The 18,522-nt window shown below is 43.9% G+C and overlaps 6 protein-coding genes across 6 annotated transcripts; 4 read left to right on the top strand and 2 right to left on the bottom strand.

Moving 5' to 3' along the window:
- Positions 1–296: 296 nt before the first annotated feature.
- On the top strand, positions 297–4,379 carry BCR41DRAFT_418655 (hypothetical protein). Its single transcript, XM_022029654.1, has 4 exons — positions 297–725; positions 858–1,574; positions 1,759–3,741; positions 3,852–4,379. Exons 1-4 carry the CDS (start codon positions 690–692, stop codon positions 4,356–4,358), a joined length of 3,243 nt encoding a protein of 1,080 aa, XP_021885320.1. The 5' UTR covers positions 297–689; the 3' UTR covers positions 4,359–4,379.
- A 35-nt stretch (positions 4,380–4,414) lies between these two features.
- On the bottom strand, positions 4,415–6,403 carry BCR41DRAFT_383382 (cytosol aminopeptidase family, catalytic domain-domain-containing protein). Its single transcript, XM_022027455.1, has 3 exons — positions 6,044–6,403; positions 5,405–5,937; positions 4,415–5,287 (listed from the first exon to the last, which is right to left on the bottom strand). The coding sequence occupies exons 1-3, from the start codon at positions 6,362–6,364 to the stop codon at positions 4,465–4,467; spliced, it is 1,677 nt and encodes a 558-aa protein (XP_021885319.1). The 5' UTR covers positions 6,365–6,403; the 3' UTR covers positions 4,415–4,464.
- A 98-nt stretch (positions 6,404–6,501) lies between these two features.
- Positions 6,502–8,503, bottom strand: BCR41DRAFT_345599 (cell cycle control protein). Its single transcript, XM_022022754.1, has 6 exons — positions 8,310–8,503; positions 8,084–8,217; positions 7,515–7,938; positions 7,052–7,381; positions 6,778–6,940; positions 6,502–6,685 (listed from the first exon to the last, which is right to left on the bottom strand). The coding sequence occupies exons 1-6, from the start codon at positions 8,338–8,340 to the stop codon at positions 6,565–6,567; spliced, it is 1,203 nt and encodes a 400-aa protein (XP_021885318.1). The 5' UTR covers positions 8,341–8,503; the 3' UTR covers positions 6,502–6,564.
- A 115-nt stretch (positions 8,504–8,618) lies between these two features.
- Positions 8,619–9,716, top strand: BCR41DRAFT_345596 (hypothetical protein). Its single transcript, XM_022022753.1, has 2 exons — positions 8,619–8,646; positions 8,949–9,716. The coding sequence occupies exon 2, from the start codon at positions 8,963–8,965 to the stop codon at positions 9,383–9,385; it is 423 nt and encodes a 140-aa protein (XP_021885317.1). The 5' UTR covers positions 8,619–8,646; positions 8,949–8,962; the 3' UTR covers positions 9,386–9,716.
- Positions 9,717–10,591: 875 nt separating this feature from the next.
- BCR41DRAFT_392077 (ketopantoate hydroxymethyltransferase-domain-containing protein) lies at positions 10,592–12,127 on the top strand (the record flags this gene model as incomplete). Its single annotated transcript, XM_022028414.1, has 2 exons — positions 10,592–10,757; positions 11,232–12,127. 2 exons carry the CDS (start codon positions 10,592–10,594, stop codon positions 12,125–12,127), a joined length of 1,062 nt encoding a protein of 353 aa, XP_021885316.1.
- Positions 12,128–13,997: 1,870 nt separating this feature from the next.
- BCR41DRAFT_418650 (P-loop containing nucleoside triphosphate hydrolase protein) lies at positions 13,998–17,931 on the top strand. Its single transcript, XM_022029653.1, has 3 exons — positions 13,998–14,832; positions 14,987–15,055; positions 15,162–17,931. The coding sequence occupies exons 1-3, from the start codon at positions 14,350–14,352 to the stop codon at positions 17,733–17,735; spliced, it is 3,126 nt and encodes a 1,041-aa protein (XP_021885315.1). The 5' UTR covers positions 13,998–14,349; the 3' UTR covers positions 17,736–17,931.
- The last annotated feature ends 591 nt before the right edge of the window (positions 17,932–18,522 follow it).

Here is an 18,522-nt window from a genome sequence, read left to right as displayed (position 1 = left end):
GGTGTGTTTTATTACTCGGTTGCTCCTTATTTCTTGCCCCGTACATGTATATTAACGATTAAAGGAGACATAAGGAAATGAAGGAGCTGTTTGTTCAAAAGGAGGGGGGAAAGAAAGGTACACACAGAAAGAGGAACAGGGCAAGCACGCGATGGACCAAAAAATAAATAAAAAATAAAAAATAAATAAATAAATAAATAAGAGCAAAAAGCAAAAGCATGCGCAAGAGCAAAAGACAAAAAATAAAATAAAAAAAGTAATTGTTTGCTTAACTTTCAATCTTGCTTTTCATTAAAGATAGAGTGATGAACCAAACTTGTTAATAACCATTGCATTGGTCTTCAAGAAGGACGCATGCGTTGCATGCATCCTTGAATCCATATCCACATAAAGTTCATTGATGTTTTTGTCTTCCACCTCTTCTTTCTCTCATTTACACTTTACCCCACTGTCCTTTTATCTATCCTATTTCCTCCACACTCAAAACAAAACACACTGACCAATTTGTCCCGCGCTCATAAGCGTTAATAATATCCCACTTTCCCGCCTTTGCTATTGAAACAGAACCTCTTTTTTCTCTCATCTCCACAGTCCCAAGTCGCCCTCATCTTGTCATCATCTCTCGTCCATTTGGACCCCATTTCCTTTTCTGACATTCTTCTAATACCTCATAATATCCTACTCTAACAATGGCAGTTGCTATGCTCTCCAAAAAGAAGTCAAAGGTAAAAAAACTAGGGCAAGCATTCTGATCCTAATAAGGAATGATAACAAGCAATTGGCCTTTTCTACATGAAATTTTAAACATAATTATCCGACTTTCCACTCTTTTCCTCCAACTCAACTCATTGATCCAGAGCCGTTCCAGGCGCCGTTCAGCAGGCGCAACAGCATATGGGGAAGAAGAAGAAGATATGATGATCATTAATCGTCTGGAGAATGAACCCTGGCAACCTGATCTCTTACTTGAGCGCCAGATGGACAGATCATTAAACACCATCAACAATACCACGCAGCATATTACCACAACCACTCTTGATCTCAGTTTTTTTGATCGACAGGGCACATTTACTTCACCTGCTACTGACGTAGAGGATGCTGGCACTATTCGAAATAATTTCTCTATCAATGACACTGTAGATATTCCCAGTGATTTTGGAGATATGGTTCCTATCATCACTAAATCCCCAACTCCCCTAGTCATGACAACCGCTGCAGATACAGAGCCCCTTGTTGGGTCCACAGCCAAGGCCCACTCAACCAAGATCGAGGAGTACCTTTCTAAGGCACATCAGGAACAGCAACGACAACAGGAGATGCAGATGCAATTGAGCCTGCAATATCAACCACCATCACATCTATACACTAGCACTAAAAAACAACAGCAGGAAGCAGAGCAATCCTCACGGCCAAAGATATACCACGGTACGCTCTATGATCATTCGCTTCCGAGTCTAGATGAGAGAGGACTACCGCCAAGGCTAGTCATACGTCCTTGTCCAATATCAACCTACGAGCCTTGTCCGGTTACAGGTGAATCAGTCTCAGAGAACAAGACTATGACTGAACAAGAGGTAACGTTGTGATGATTATATCAGTTCCAGGCAATGGCCCAAGTGAAATTTTTTTTTTCCCCTTCTTCTTTATCATCATCACAATGTGGTTGAGTGACTAACGCAATGAAGACATTTGATCATCTTTATTACTTCACTTTCAACCGTATCTCGGATGATGACAATGGCCATACAATGACATTAGGAGGTCATTGAATCGCTACAATCGCTCAAGAACATAACTATGCTAGCTCTGGATGGATTGCTGCAACAGGTTGTTTCTGATGTTACCGCCTGTGATCCCGTTCATAATCCAGACGAAACAACCATTCAAGCGCGTGCTTTTATCCGACGCAGCTCCGCTCCACTACTTGATCTACTCAAGCATGAGCATCAATCTGAACTGCTTCAACAGCCGCAACAACAACAACTACAACAGACTCAAAACCTAGAAGTTTCACATTCAATGTTGGGATCGTCACCGCCTAGGAAACAAAAATTCATCTCAATTACACCAATCGCGGGAATAGCAACCTCTTCGTTTGAGCGACTGGATGAACTGGAACGAAAAATCGATCAACTATCTGCGTTGGGCGATGAGCAGCTTTGTCCATCAAAATTGCCCGATAACCAAGCCCACGAAGCACTACTACATGAATCCTTTGATATACCCACAAGCCGCTCACAAGAGTTGGTGCCACAGGATGAGCAGCAGCAGCTCGAGCAGAAAAGTCTGACCTGCACAAAATTGTTTGATAGCCAGGAATACCAATTAGCCTGTGCTTTGGCTGCGATGCTAGCCTGCATATACCGTATTCTCAATAATATACAGCAGCAACAACAACCACGTACGCCACAACGCACCGAGTCTGCGGATTCTGGCTTAGATCAAGCAGCACGACTCTGGAAAAGACTCTCGTCTAATTCATTTAGTACTAAGAGTACTCTTCGTCAACCTCTGTCCCCGCTATCAGCTTTACCTTCCACTTTAACTTCGGCTTCAGATTTAGTATCTCAAAAGAGTAAGAAATCAATGGTCCCGCCTAGCCCTTTATCGCCACTGAAAGGTACTCTACTCAAGGATTCTATAGGAGCAGCAGCAACAACACCGTCATCAGCGACAACAGCGGCTGGGGGAGCTGGGGTAACGAATAGCTTTATGCAGTCTTTTAATAAGCAAGTTCGAACGCTCAAAAGCCGCAGAACACAGTCAACGTCCCAGATAGAGGTAACAACGGCTTACAAATCCTTACAGGGTAGAGTCCTATCAGGTCTTAGGCTAGAGTCCTCAAACAAAGGAGAAGATCTCTATTCTGAGAATACATTGCAAGCTAGCAGCATAAAAGAGCTTGAACATGACTGGGCAGAGCTCGATAAGCTCATGGATGAGTTGACGCATTTGTGGAGGTTTTGCGAGAGCCTAGAAGACATTAGCCACGATGATGAAGCGCATAACGGGAATACAGAGGGGGCTGTGGACGCAAATGGGGCTGTGAACCCCTTCCATGACCGCAATCAAGTACCTGCACTTTCCTCAACAGCCTCCGTCACACACTCATTAAAGCTGTTGCATAATTTTGATCAACAGACACTAGACATGGCCGCATTAAATGATGATCTTCCAGAGTATGACGAAGACCTCGCTCCACAATACGTCCCTGAAAAGTTGGACGAGGAAGCTTCTATGGTGTCCAATGGGAATAGTGCGATTCGAAAGGCGACCACCAACCAAAACACTTTGAATGGTCACATGAGTGTAAGTGGCACTCTTGATGATGAAAAGACACGATTCGATCTAAACAATGTCATGTCAGCCATCGAAAGGCTCTCGAAGGTGGCACCGCGATTGGATAACCAACGAGTGCAGTTCTCTCCTACTCTAAAAGAAAGAATGACGCGAGCTAATATTGCTCACACGCTTGATCGGTTATCGAAAGGACATACGGACAGAATATCACCTACGCGAATGTCATCATCATCATCATCTGCTAAACAGCAGCAACGACTGAACGCCGAGCGCAACAGGGACTTGGATAAGCTAGTAAGCCAAATTGTGGAGTCTGCGGCCAAAGCGACAAGCTATTCGGCACAGCGTGCAGAGTTCAGTCCGCGCCTCCAATGGAAATTGGACGGCGCACGAATGGTCGATACAATTGAGCGCGGTGAAAGGCTGCGCATGTCAGATCAAGTAAGCATTGCCCTTTATCTCCATATCTCTGAACCTCTATGTATATATTTTCTCTTATTTTTAGCATTGGCACCTTTTTGAACATATTATATCTGATTCAATATTTATAGGACTGGCAATCGCCTGAAAATGTGCTGCTTAAGGATATGACCCGTCTCACAAACACGCTGTACCAACAATCAGCTTCTGCTACTTCCAAAGCATATGCTATGCAGCGATTCACGTTAACAGAAGGGAAGGCTCAAAGCATGGCGCTGCAAGGCATCATCAGCAAAATTGAGCGAGCTTCTGGCAGAAGGATGGATAACCAGGATGCTGATATGCCGTCACCATTGTCATCCTCAAATCATCAAAATAAATCCAAAACCGGTCTCTCTAAACTGACATCCACCTCAGCAATAGAGGTCATAAGCGAAAGCAAGAGCAAGAGCAAGAGCAAGAGCAAAAGTAAGAGCAAGAACGAGAACAAGAGTAAGAGCCAAGATCATGATCTTGACAATAGTATTTGTAGAACCAAGGAACTCCAAGATATGATCAACCAGGTGGTAGAAAGCGGTGGTGGGCCAACTCGTAAATCTGCGATGGCTTCTCAGCGTGCACAGCTCGATTCCAGATAGATGAAAACACGCGAAATATGTATGAATAACAATACAAATCAAAATTATTCGATGATCCCATTCTTGAAAGTCACTTTTATTTATTTATTTATTTAGCTGCTTCCCTTTACTTTGATGAGGATGAGGATGAGGATGTAATCTTTGCGAATTCAATCAAAGCTCTCGCAGGACGGCCCGTCATACCCTTAGCATAGTATCCACTGTTGCTCTGTGTATCCATGACGCCAGCAATATCGATATGTGCATATCGCACACTACCGGGCTTTAAACTCTCGGGAAGAGTGGATCCTTCTTCGTCTCCATCAAGAGGCTTTCCAACCTCAGTGGAAGGCTCACCCTCAACTTTTGCGAAGCCATCGTCCCTCTCAATACCATGGACAAACTCTCTCAAGAAGACGGCTGCAGTGCAGCTGCCAGCACTTCTGCCTCCGGTGTTTATCAAATCTGCAATAGTGTTAGTTGTGATCTGCGGTAAGTAGATACTATGAAGAGGCATCCTCCAGAACGCTTCGTGAGCCTCTTCGCCAGCAGCATCTAGCTCTGTCCAGAGCGAATTACTGGTGGAGAAGACTCCAGCATAGGCGCTACCAAGAGCTACATCCATGGCTCCGGTCAATGTGGCTAGATCGATTAGTGTATGAGGCTTGTAGGTCTTGGAGATGTAGGTGAGTGCATCGGCCAGGATGAGACGACCTTCTGCATCCGTATTGTCAACCTCAATAGTTTTGCCAGACATAGAGGTCACTACATCACCAGGCTTGTTAGCCCTACCTGAGGGCATGTTTTCACAGAGAGGGATTCCAGCGACAACATTGATGGGGAGGTTTAACGCAGCAATACCCCAGATAGCTCCTGCTACTGTAGCAGCGCCGCCCATGTCGCCCTTCATCATCCCCATGTTAGCTGAAGGCTTGATTGAAATTCCACCACTAAGAAAGAATCCAGACACGATAAAAAGCTCCTGTCAGCAGAGTATAAAAACACGAATTGACGATAAAAAGTTGGCTGGAAATAACCACAGGAGAATAGGGCCTTAAAATACTTACGAATCAAATGTAACACCCTTTCCAACAAGGGCTAAAGGTCGATCATCCTTCTTGCCTCCTTGATACTCAATCTCCAAAAACCTCAATGGCTCATCACTTCCTTTTGCCACACTCAAGAAAGCACCCATTTTATTCTGCTCTGCCCACGCTTGATCCCTTACTGTAATCTTAAGTTTCGTGATATCAATACCGCTATCGGCACCCAAGGTCTCGATCTCCTTTTGAAATCTCTCGACGAAGAGAGTTGGCGTCATATGGTTACTAGGGGTTTCCATCAAGATCCTGGCCAAGTTTTGAGCCTTAGCCTGAATCAATCCATTTTGAAATGCCCGGATTTCATCAGGACTTTGACTATTGAGATCAAGCGCTGAGATCTTGATGTTGCTGGGAGCACTCTTCTTACCGGATTTGAAATAGTTAAAATTGTACAATCCTAATGATGCGCCCTCTGCTGCTGCTTGATCGTGACCCATTCCAGCAAGTCCAATGTCCTTTGCTTCCTGTGCTTTTAATGCCTTGACTCCTGTGGCAGCCTATTAAGAAATAAAATAAATTCATTTTATAAGGATTGGTAATTATTGTTGATACCAAGCGCCATCATTTGATTAGAGAAAAAAAAAAAAAAAAAAAAAAACATACAGCCATGCGAACTCTGTCCTTCGCAGCAGCACTTGTTCCTTGTTTGCCCAAGCCTACGACGGCCACTTTCTGAATATCAGAACCCAACCCGAAATTGCCATACAGAACACGACTCTCGCCTGCTTTGCCTTTCACACCTGCAGACTTGACTAGTGCTGCAAGGGCCTCCTTGCCATCAGAAGCAATGGAACGAGGGATCAAGAGCTGACCATCCGCATGCAAGCCAATAATGGCAGAATCAAAAAACTGTGAAACGGTGTTGTGGAAACCACGCCCACATCCGACCCGAAGGACCTTGGTCGCAGTGTGAATGCGGAACATGGTGAAATGAGAAGAAAAAAGTGAATTCTTTTTTTAAAAAATTGGTTCCTATTCTTGAGGAAAAACCCGCGAGGATGATGAGTGGCTTTTTGTCAACCGCTTCTTCGATAAAAGATTATCTGAACTAATATTTAATAAGATAAATGTCAAAGTACTATGATATTGGATCTTCAACTCCTTCTATCTGTTTTCAGGGATCTTTAATCGTCTTCATAACGAGACCGTATGCGGTTGCCGCCCACATCATCTGCTCTGTTTGCGGAACGTGTATGCACTGTTGCTTCAGCTCCAAATGAGATCTTGGAGTGATCGCCAATGATACTATAAAAGAAAAAGTGGGTTTTCCTCAATGTTAGATACCCAACCAGTAAATATCAAGAACTAGACAATGCACCAAGTACTCTCATTCTTACCGTGGTTTAATGATGTGGAATGCAGTGAAGATGACTCCCAAACCTGCACAAAGAATGGCGGTCACAATGAATATAATACCCAAAAAGTTGTTACGCCCTCCAATGGCACCGATGGTCGAAATAACAATATACTTCTTTCCACCATAAGTCTCAATAGGAAAGTCTGTCAGAATAAAACAAACAAGACAAAGACAACGGTTATTAGCAAATTAATTTCGTCGGCAAAAAGAACCTCGTTGAATACAAAAATCAAAAACTTATGAGCCATGCATACTCATATCAATCGACATTTGATAGTCTCCAGCTCTTAGGATATCCTTGTCGTTACGGCCATATGGCTTCAAGAAGGTGGGCCATCCTGAAGTCCTCATCCAGACTTGAAAATGCTCGTCAGTAGAAAGATCAGGAGGGGGGAAAATTGTGGAATATTCTCCGCCTGGCCAACGTCCAGCCCAATAAGGAGGTGGACGGACGGTGGTAAAGTCTGTATACTTGGTTTTACCATATTTCCCTTTGTCTGCAGCTAAAGCGATTCCTGTGTGCTCAAAAGCGTAAATAACCCCATGACCCTCACTTGCCACCTGAAATAGATCACTGATAGTATCTATACGAACAAATGTGAATAGGTGAATTGCTGTTGTTTAATAATAGCTCTGTCATGTGATTGTCACTGGAGCAAGGAAAAAAAGGCAAAAAAAACACAGGATAGGCATGACTACACCCTCTCCCCTTTTTACCATTGAACATTGAATTGGCGATAAAGCCGCATGGATAGATCAGTTCATCGCTGGGAGGACAGCCTTTCCTCGATCTTATCTCCTCCAATGAACTGGCCTCACCACTAAGTTGCTTGTGATCGAGGCTCTTGGTATATTTGCGATGATTCTGATAAAAGTTAGTGAGTTTGTAATAAAGCATCACAGGCGGTTGCAAATCTACTGGAATGGTAACCTGGACTGAGCATCGCTGAACCGTGTAGACGTAGGGTTCAGCGGAATTGTCAATAGGTGAACTAACAGATTGGTTCTGGTCTCGCAGAATCATATATGTAGGCTTGTCGAACTGTCCAACTGCTGAAGAGTGCACAAAAGTTGATTCGGGAACTACTGTCTTTGTCATTGCATCTTTGCAGGCTGTATACTCAAATGACAGCTCTGATACCTAAAATAAAAATAAAATAAAAGTATAGCTTAAGTATGCTATTCATGTTCACCATGCTGTTGCTTGTTGACTCTACTACGTCGGCCGCCATTTGGCCTTTGTGCTTTAATAAAGTCTAGGAGGTTTTAGTATTCTAAGCTCATACCTGGTTATTCCTCCACACAAGTAAACCACCTAACGGTGCGAACAAGATGCCGATAATGAAATAGGTGGGAAGGACAGTCTTTGCAGTCAGGATTGGTTGCCATGCCTTCAAGCGCTGTTGCTTGAATGAGGTATCTATAAGCAGATGAGAGTTTGTATTCGCATCGTTAGAGGATTGCTCTAACTGAGACTGTGATACAAGTTCAAAAATCGAGGCTCTGCCATACTTGGTGGCCGTCTCTTGGGAACTTCATCCATCACGTTATAGAGAATATGGAAAGTAGGTCAGTAGGTGGGAAACTGCTGCTGTTATTGTTGTAGTGTGAAGTAGAGTTTGGTATGTTCCGTAAAGAAAGAGGAAGTCGATAATGGTCAAAGCGAGATGATGAATGGAGGTGAACAGATGAAAGTTGAAGTTTCTCTGTGCTAGACTGAAGGTAGACACAGCCATCGCATGGGCTATATGCCCCTGTAGTGGCTTTTGCACCTAATTCTGAAGCAAAAAAAACTTTTGTCCTCATTCTTTTTTTCTTCCTCTCTTTCTTTCGCACCATCCAGTAAAAGGTACCATGGTTCATCATTTTGTCATTTCTCAGGATTTCGACCCTCAAAATCGCTTAGACTACTCGCAACATTTCCACCGGATTGTGTTCTTTTTATGGCACAAGTCAAAAATCAACATTTTTTCGGATGACCCCATGACATTATAGGAGCTGGAATAATGACTCAACGCCTTAATTGTTAGATCAAACAGATCAAATGACCATCTGATTTAAACCTTGTGTTGATCAACTTCCTGCACTTGGTGTATGATAAACTATACGGTAAAAACTGCCCCAACTTACAATTATTTCTATAACTGCTAGAACATATATTCAAAATGGGTCGCATGCACAGCCGTGGCAAGGGTATCTCGAGCTCTGCTCTCCCTTACAAGCGCTCTCCTCCTTCTTGGTTGAAGGCTACTCCTGAAGATGTCTGCGAGTCAATTTTTAAGCTCGCCAAGAAGGGCATGACTCCCTCACAGATTGGTGTTATTCTTCGTGACTCCCAGGGTATTGCTCAGGTCAAGAACGTTACCGGCAACAAGATTCTTCGTATCTTGAAGTCCAACGGTCTTGCTCCTGAGATTCCTGAGGACCTTTACCATCTGATCAAAAAGGCTGTTTCCGTTCGCAAACACTTGGAACGCAACCGCAAGGATTGCGACGGCAAGTTCCGTCTCATCTTGATCGAGTCCCGTATCCACCGTCTTGCCCGCTACTACAAAACCGCTGGCCAGCTCCCTCCAACCTGGAAATAGTATCAATCACCTGTCTTCTATGTTGATCTTGTTTTGCTGTCTTGTTTTGTTTGCTTTATTTGTTTTGCTTGCTTTATGTTTGTTTTCTACTTTTGCTGTTCGCCCTCAGCTGCACAAACCAGAAATCTATATTCGACAGTACGTCAGAGTGTCAAAGGGAAGAAATGTGAGATGATCAGCTATTCGCTGGGCGAGACATGTAGATTTTGGGTAGCGTCTTCGCACCCAAAATTTACAGTGTCGCACTTCATCCTCATTGAATCCTGCTCGGTATTCGTCTGCCTTAACTTGATCAACCACGATTTTGCACACCATGTTTTTTTTTTTTTTCTTCCTCCAATAGTGAGTCCGCCACTGCCTCCGCTCTTGTCGCTTAAGTTGACAGATCTACGTAATTACTGGTTCTCCGATTCGCTAGCCATTATTTTTGTCTTTTTGGCTTATTCAAAGGCCTCAATAAAGATTCTCAAATCTTTATTTATTCCCCTTTCAGTGCTTGGACCATCTGAACACCGACATGTACCTTGATTTATTAATATGGAGAAGAGTCAAACAGAATATTTGTGTCGGAGATCTTTTGCATTGAGAAGCATGATGACAGAATTATCAAATACCGACAATCCATGTGGTTTTGCATTCACACTCTGACGCCTTCTCGCAATGATCTCTGTAACATCTTCATGAAACAAATTTCGTGGTAATATAGATTTGTATATAATAAATGATTGCTCCGCAGCAGAATTATCTTTAAGCCACGTGATCCGGACATTGTCTTGTTTTGGACAAAACGCCGAATATGGTCCAAAGTAAAAAATATCAGCCGATGTTCGAATCAACGGTTCGAATCGCCAAGAGAGGTGGAGTGTCACTGAATCATGAATAACACCCTCGGTTTGTGTTTTCGCTGGCTCATCACTAATGTGCTGCGACATCGGCCTTGAAGAGAAGGGACCATCTCATGGCCTGAGGTAATGCCTGTCACTCTCATCAAACGAAAGTGAGGCACTATAAAATAGCGTCCAACGTCTGACACTTGCCCTCTTCTCTTTTTCATTCGATCACTCAGCTTCAGGCAAACCTCATCGACACTTCCCACCTTCTCTCCACTCCTACAGCTCAGTCTATTTATTCGCTTCGAGACAAAGAAACATCCTATACAGAATGTCGTTGTCTACAAGATTTGCTGCTCAAGTCCGAAACAAGGCGATGTGTGGTCTCCAACGATCTGCCTCTGTAAGCCTTCTTGCCTGCACTTCCCTTCGAGCGGTCCAGAACATTCGATTGCTCCGCCAGCAGCAGATGTCTTCTGCAGGAACAAGTGTTCACATGCGCGGCTACAGCACAAGGCCAGCCGAGGCTGATGTTCTTCACGGTATGCCAAATACAGACACCTTTCGCCCAACAAAAATCAGGGCGAGATTAAAAAAAAAAATTGAGGCACAACATTTAAGTGCACAAGCATTCTACCCATGTGGCAGGTCAGAATTTATCTTTGCAACTAGTTGATGCATTGTCACTCCATGTGTTACCTTGTACCTCATTCACTCATTGATTGATGGTGAACCAAGTTTAATTACTGCAAAAAGCACACACTTTGTCAACAACAAACGATGTGATTTAGCAGTGTGAGATCGGGTTTTTAATTGTTGTAATTCGTTCCTTTCTTGTGTTGTGGATAAATTAAAGTTCCAGCCACGCCTAATCACTTTCAACCAATTCCATACCCACGGAGCACCCAGTTCCACATGTAGTAGTAGTACAAAGACTTATATGAAACCCCTTTCATTTCTTTTGTATTTACACCTTCCCTAATAATGCTACTATCCGTCCCATGCTTTATCAATAGTCCGTCCAAAAGTTACTCTTGCAACTTTACGCAAGTTGTACAAGCGCCGTGAACCAATTACTGTCATGACCGCCCATGACTTTCCCACAGGAACTCTGGTTGACAAAGCTGGCATTGACATGACCCTTGTCGGCGACTCCCTGGCCATGGTTGCACTTGGCTATACCTCCACCTCCGATATCACGTTGGACGAGATGCTTCACCATTGCCGTGCTGTCGCACGAGGAACACGCTCCAGCTTTTTGGTTGCCGATATGCCCTTTGGTACCTATGAGGTCAACCCTGATTTGGCCGTTACAAATGCTGTCAGAATAGTCAAAGAAGGCAAGGTTGAGGCTGTAAAGCTAGAGGGTGGTAAAGAAATGGCCCCTACTATTGCACGTCTCACTCAGGTAGGCATCCCTGTTCTTGGCCATATTGGCCTCACTCCTCAGCGTCAGGCCAGCTTGGGAGGATACAAGGTCCAAGGAAAAACTGTTGCCAAAGCCAAAGCCTTGATTGAGGATGCCCTCGCTCTCCAAAAAGCTGGCTGCTATGCCGTCCTTCTCGAGGCTGTCCCTGCACCTGTGGCTACACATATTACCAATATTTTGAATGTTCCTACTATTGGTATTGGAGCTGGAGCTGGATGCTCTGGTCAGGTTCTCGTCCAACAAGACATGCTAGGGCTCTATGGTCGTGTCCCTCGATTCTGCAAGACCTATCGTAACCTTGCAGACGAGATTGTGGGAGCACTTCGTGAGTTCAGTGCAGATGTTAAATCTGGCTCCTTCCCTTCTGAGGAACACTGCTACCCAATGCCCAAGGAGGAACTTGAGCGGTTCATGCTCATGATTGGTGAGGAGAAAGTTATTGAACAAGAGGAGGCACGAAATGTAGCGACCCTCACAGCTTGAAACCATTGATATCAATTCGGCTCTAGGCTTTTGTAATCAATATATGAATTTGTACTCAATAAAAGATTTTTACTTTATCTATTTAAATTTCGAATATATTGGATAAAGCAAATAATAAGACAATTATGTTACCGCTGCCAGGGTCTGTCAGAAACACATCTTCCAGACTGTGTCTAGGTCGAAACGTTCTATTTTCAGCTCCAGAAAGAAAATCAGGGTGATGGCGGAGATCAGAACGAGCACTGAAAAGAGAGGACAGGAACACATGCATGCACAGGGGATGATCGACGGTAATGAAATCTGAACATTATCTGAACATTCATTCTACTCCTCTAATTCGAACCTTTCATGATCCTTCTCATCTTTCTCTCTTTCACTGGCTCGCTCATCCGAGCCCCTTGCTTCATTTAAAGCATATGTCTTTGAGCTTTGTATCAGTAGAGAGATTTCTTGAAGCCATATTCTCTACAGTCCTAGAAATGCTTTTTATTATTCTTCTATACTTCTGTCCTGTGCACCATTGAAAGTCCGACCATCATGATGACATGATTGAAAGAACTCCGATATGAAGAGGGAAGCATGGGCCATGTCATGCCATGCTGTGATGGAAGGTGCACATGAGCAAAATACTCGTTTAAGAGTGAACTACCATTGCTGTTACTCACTGTGTTGTGAATTCATTCTCCTTTTTCTTTTATCTTTCCGGCAAAAACGCAGCGTGTACTCAAAGGAGCTGCTGTACTTTATTTAATTATACAGCGATTACGCGAATAAAACCACCTACTAGAACATGTGCTAGTTGTGTAAATAATCAATACCGCGAAAAGGAGGCTACCTGTATTTATTTAAGGAGAGGAAGATGAACAATTTACCGCATTTTGATGGACACGTCCATCCAGCCCAACCGAATTTCTAGTGACCTCAATGGGCTTATAGGACCTGTAAAGACTAATTTATATTGTTTCACCATGATTTTTAGGACTCAAAAGATTTTTAATTCTCCAAAATAATACTTCAATTGGGAAAGCACATTGGCTCACTGGTTCCGCCCAACTTTCTTTGGCCCAATGGTATGTATGGTTTGTGCATCACCGATATCATTAGTCACATTCAATTGGCTCTGAATCTAGACCAGAACTAAGACAGACAAACCGAGAAAGTACATTTCGGATTCTAAACAAAAGAGAGGAAATGAAGTGACACCAAGAAGGATCCGGTTCGTTATCGATGTCATTGTGAGTTAGATCGAGGCCATACTGCAATAGTGTATGTTCCATGGTCTTTTTTTTGCACACATGGTCCAGAAAAACAAACGGCCTTATTGCTATAGGACAAAGAAATAACACAGCTCTATTAGCTCAGCTTATTGACCTACGTACATGGATTGTAGATAAATCTGGCTCAAGATGTTGTCATTATCACCTGGTCAATCCTCCTCCTTTTACAACATGTTAAACATGCTGGTAGATAGCGATAACGGGAGAGTTAGAATATAACTGGAATAACATGTTGCATTTCATTTGCGGTTAATAGTTTCCGATAGCTGGAATAAGGGAATGAACTGCCGTAGTGGCAACGGACCACTGGACCCGATGTTGCACACAAAGAATTGGTCCATTCTAAAAACAATAAAAAATTATCAGGAGACACAAAAAAAGCAGCAGGGGAAGGGGAGGACTGTGTTTAATCAAAAGGCTTTTATTTAGTCTACCACTAGTATGACGATGATGATACAGACAGATGGACACAGACGTACATGTTCAATGAAACAAAGAAAACTATTTTTTGATTGAATAAATAATGGAGAGACATTCGGCGGGAGACAACTCTACCATTCCATTGGGCATCACTGGTTCCATTGTACAACGATTAGAAATATATACATGCTCCTTTTATTACATGTCATAGGTGGCAAAGTTATAAAAAGCAAAGCATCCCATTTCTCTTTCTTTCTTTCTCTTCACGCCCACTTCCCCCTTCACTCTATTTCGATTCTCTTTTTGTATTGATATATTCCCACCTAGAATCATCCTTCACATTCATTCACTTCTTACGCTCCACTGCATTCTATATACTCACTTCACCTTCCTCTTTCCTGCACATACGTAACGCACGCACCACACCCATTCCACCGTTCAAGACAGAAATTAAATCAAGTCACGAAGTGATCATCAGTTTATCCCTCAACTTTCTTCACATACACCTGCAAAGAACTACGCACTATGTCCGCTGATACCAAGACTCTCAACGACCTTATCAAGGCTACCCAGGACCAAACCACGTCCGAGGCCAGAAAGGAACAGGCCGAGAAAGTTGCTGAAGAGGTTAAGAACCTAGGCATCATTAAGGCCTTCCATGATGGCAATCTTATTAAGACTGTCACCACACTCCTCGAGAATAAGAAACAGGCTCCTTTCCGGGAAGCAGCATATTACATCCTTGCTAGTGTAAGCAAAACAGTCGGTCAAGCTGGTGAACCCTACCTGATTCCCCTAGTCCCAAAGGTATTGGATGGATATGCTGATAAAGTCACCTCTGTGCGTGATGCAGCAGACGAGGCCAGCAAGGCAATTATGGCCTTACCTTCTCGCTATGCCGTCAAGCTTCTTCTCCCTGTCCTGTTCGCTTCGATTGAAAATGGACGGTGGCAATCGCAAGTCGGAAGCCTTCAGTTGCTTGCTGGGCTTTCCAAATCCTCTCCCAAGGTATGCCTCATGTTTTGTCAGCAAAAAAGAGCGCACATTTGATCGGCACATTTCACATGAAATCAACATTACGTACAATAAATACAATTCTTCCCCTGGATGATGAGGTTCATCACTAATCGTATCTCTTTTTTTTTTTTTTCTATGCCCGCAGCAAATCAGCAAGTGTCTCTCTGAGATCGTGCCTGTGTTGAGTGCAAGCATGTGGTCAACACGCCCTGAGGTAAGTCCGTGCTTTTTGCCCCTTGTTTCTTCTCTGCAAGAGTGCAAGAGATGAGAGACAAAGATAATTATACTTATTCATTGAAACATGTCTCTCTCTTCTCTAGGTCCGTGCTGAAGCCACCAAGACAACAACTGCATGCTTTGAAGTTGTTGGGAACCCTGATTTGATATCCTCGATTCCTTATCTTGTTGGATGCATCAACCGCCCAGAGGAAGTCCCAGAATGTATCCACCAGCTCGCTTCTACCACTTTTGTCACCACAGTCGAGGCACCAACACTGGCCATCATGACCCCTCTTCTAATTCGCGGTTTGGCTGAGCGTACGCCCTCTATCCAGCGCCAGACTGCTGTCATTATTGACAATATGTGTAAACTTGTCGAAAACCCTGCTCACGCTCACCAGTTCCTGCCCAAGCTGTTACCCGGCTTAGATCGATTAATTGAAATTGGCGCCTCACCTGAGCTTCGTTCAGTCGCTGAGCGCGCACGTGCAACTTTGATCCGTGTTGGAGGAGGTGAAAAAGCCCAGGAGGAGAGTATACTAAACATCGCCTACGAAATCAAGCCTAATGAAGTGCTTGAGACATTAAAGAAAACAATTGGATCAAGTATCAAAGTTGACGATTTTGTTCAAACTAGTTTGAGCTACAGCGCCACCCTCTGCTCCGAACTAATTACCAGTCGCGACTTTGAATCTGATGCCTGGGACGCCTCGATCACCCCATATCTCTTGACTTTTATCTCTAAGGATGAGGCTAAGCGTATCGCAACTTCGGTCCACAAGTTTTATGTCGATTATGATGCTAAAAACGCACTTAGCAATGCCGCTGTCGCTGATGTTGAGGAGGGAGAACTCCTTTGTGACTGTGAGTTCTCCCTCGCTTATGGTGGTATGATTCTACTCAACAAGACTCGTCTTAATCTTCGCCGTGGACAGCGTTACGGCCTCTGCGGCCCCAATGGTGTCGGCAAATCCACACTTATGCGCGCCATCGCTGATGGCCAGCTTGAGGGCTTCCCTCCTGCTGACGAGTTGCGCACCGTATTTGTAGAACACAACCTGCAAGCTGAAGAGGCTGATTTACCCGTAGTCGAATTCATGTTCGCTGATCCAAAGCTTAGTGACATTCCTCATGAGGAGGTCGTCTCCAGGCTATCTAGTGTCGGCTTCACCCCCGCCATGCAGCAGCAGGCTGTTGGATCTCTGTCAGGTGGCTGGAAGATGAAGCTTGAGTTGGCGCGCGCCATGTTGATGAATGCTGATATCCTCTTGTTGGATGAGCCCACCAACCACTTGGACGTACACAACGTTGCTTGGCTCGAGAGCTACTTGACTTCTCTGACCAATGTCACGTCAATGATTGTTTCACACGACTCAAGCTTCTTGGATAATGTTTGCACTGGCATCATTCATTATGAGAGCCGCAAGCTCAAGAAGTACCGTGGTAACTTGTCCAAATTTGTTGAGCAATACCCTGATGCCAAGTCGTACTACGAGCTCAAGTCATCCTTGATTACATTCAAGCTCCCTGAGCCCGGCTTCCTGGATGGTGTCAAGTCCAAGGATAAGGCTCTGCTCAAGTTTATCAACATTTCGTTTACGTACCCTGGAAACACAACTCCAACTATCAGGAATATGTCTGCTCAGGTCTCTCTCAACTCTCGTGTTGCAGTTGTCGGCCCTAACGGTGCTGGTAAATCGACCTTGATTAAAGTGTTGACTGGAGAAACAATCCCACAAGTAGGTGAGGTTACCAAGCATCCTAACTTACGCGTCGCCTACGTTGCTCAGCATGCTTTCCACCATGTTGAGCAGCATTTGACAAAAACTCCTAATGAGTATATTCGCTGGCGTTACCAGTTTGGTGAGGACAGAGAATTGGCCGCCAAGGCTTCCCGCCAGATTTCACCCGAGGAAGAGGCTCAAATGAAAAAGGTTATCCAGTGGGAAATCAATGGCAAGATGGAGAAACTTCAGATCGATGATCTCTATGGACGTCGCAAGGCCAAGCGCTCATTCGAGTACGAAGTTCAGTGGGTTGGTCGCACTTATGATGACAACGCCTGGATTTCTCGTGAAAAGCTTGAAGAGTGGGGATTTGAGAAGCTTCTGCAATCATTTGATGACAAAGAAGCCGCCCGCGCTGGAGCATGGACTCGTTCACTGACAGCGGTTGAGGTTGAAAAGCATTTAGGAGACTTAGGTTTGCCCGCCGAATTTGCAACCCACAATCACATCAAGGGCCTCTCGGGAGGACAGAAAGTCAAGGTCGTCCTTGCTGCTGCCATGTGGTTGAACCCTCACATTTTGGTTCTGGATGAGCCTACCAATTACTTGGATCGTGATTCGCTTGGTGCTTTGACAGAGGCATTAAGGGAGTTTGGCGGTGGAGTTGTTATCATTTCACATCATCGTGATTTCACTGAAGCCATCTGTACCGAGACATGGAGTATCAATGCTGGAGAGCTCACAGTGACTGGTAACAACTATACTCAGCGTGTTGAGAGCAAGATTGTCCAAAAGGAGGCAGAGACCAAGATTGATGCTTTCGGAAACGTTGAGAAGGTCAAGTCAACACGCAAGCTGTCGCGCAAGGAACTCAAAGATAAGCAAAAGCGTCGTGCTGCTGCCAAGGCTCGTGGAGAGGAAGTCTCGGATAGCGAGGACGATCTGTAAAAACAAAAAAAGAAAAGGGCGATATGCCTTTTTGTTCATGTATTGCATTTATTAGTTCAATCAACCCATTTCACCATTGTAGTGGTGTGGCCACCATCATCGCAAAAACTCATAGTTTAGCACTGTCATTTGTACGTGAAGCATTAAATTCTATTATCGAATATTAAACACTTTTGTATGATAATCTCAAAGGCCCGTAATTAAAGGAAAACAACGCAAATTCACGGTTATTCTTATGATACTCTTTATCCGATCATGGGTGAGAAAAGCGATCGAAGAAGGGGAATAACATAACCGGATTGAGTCTCCTTAGTTCTCGGCCTTCAGGGTCTGAGCGTCTGTCAAGGACTTTGGCAAGAAAAAAAAGAGCATCATTATTCTATACCGCAAATATTCTGCTTTGAGGGAAATACTAAGCTTGTTTATTTTTGACGCCAGCGAATAGCGCGATTTTGACACTAAAAGTGCTTTTGGAACGACCAGCGAAGAAAGATTAAATGCAATGGCCTCCAGGCGTCCACAAATAAGAAGCAGAAGGAGTTGAAACGTAATTATCTAGGCTAATTCCAGGACTTTTGCATGACAGTAAAGAATAGACTGTAAAAAAAAAAAAAAAAAAAAAAAAAATCATGTCGCAGTGGATTAACAACAATGGAATGGTGATAATCCGTGCGGTACAAAACCGAGATTTCTACATCTTTGGCCATATGAACTTTTGATAGTCTACTTTGTATATCGTAACCAAAAGAAAAAAAAGGAGATAATGTTTAGAAAGAATGGTCATGTC

This window comes from Lobosporangium transversale (assembly GCF_002105155.1).
Source record: "Lobosporangium transversale strain NRRL 3116 chromosome Unknown BCR41scaffold_3, whole genome shotgun sequence".
NCBI classification, from domain to species: domain Eukaryota; kingdom Fungi; phylum Mortierellomycota; class Mortierellomycetes; order Mortierellales; family Mortierellaceae; genus Lobosporangium; species Lobosporangium transversale.
The sequence above is the reverse complement of the archived record's forward strand: the minus strand, read 5'-3'. Positions and strand labels throughout refer to the sequence as shown.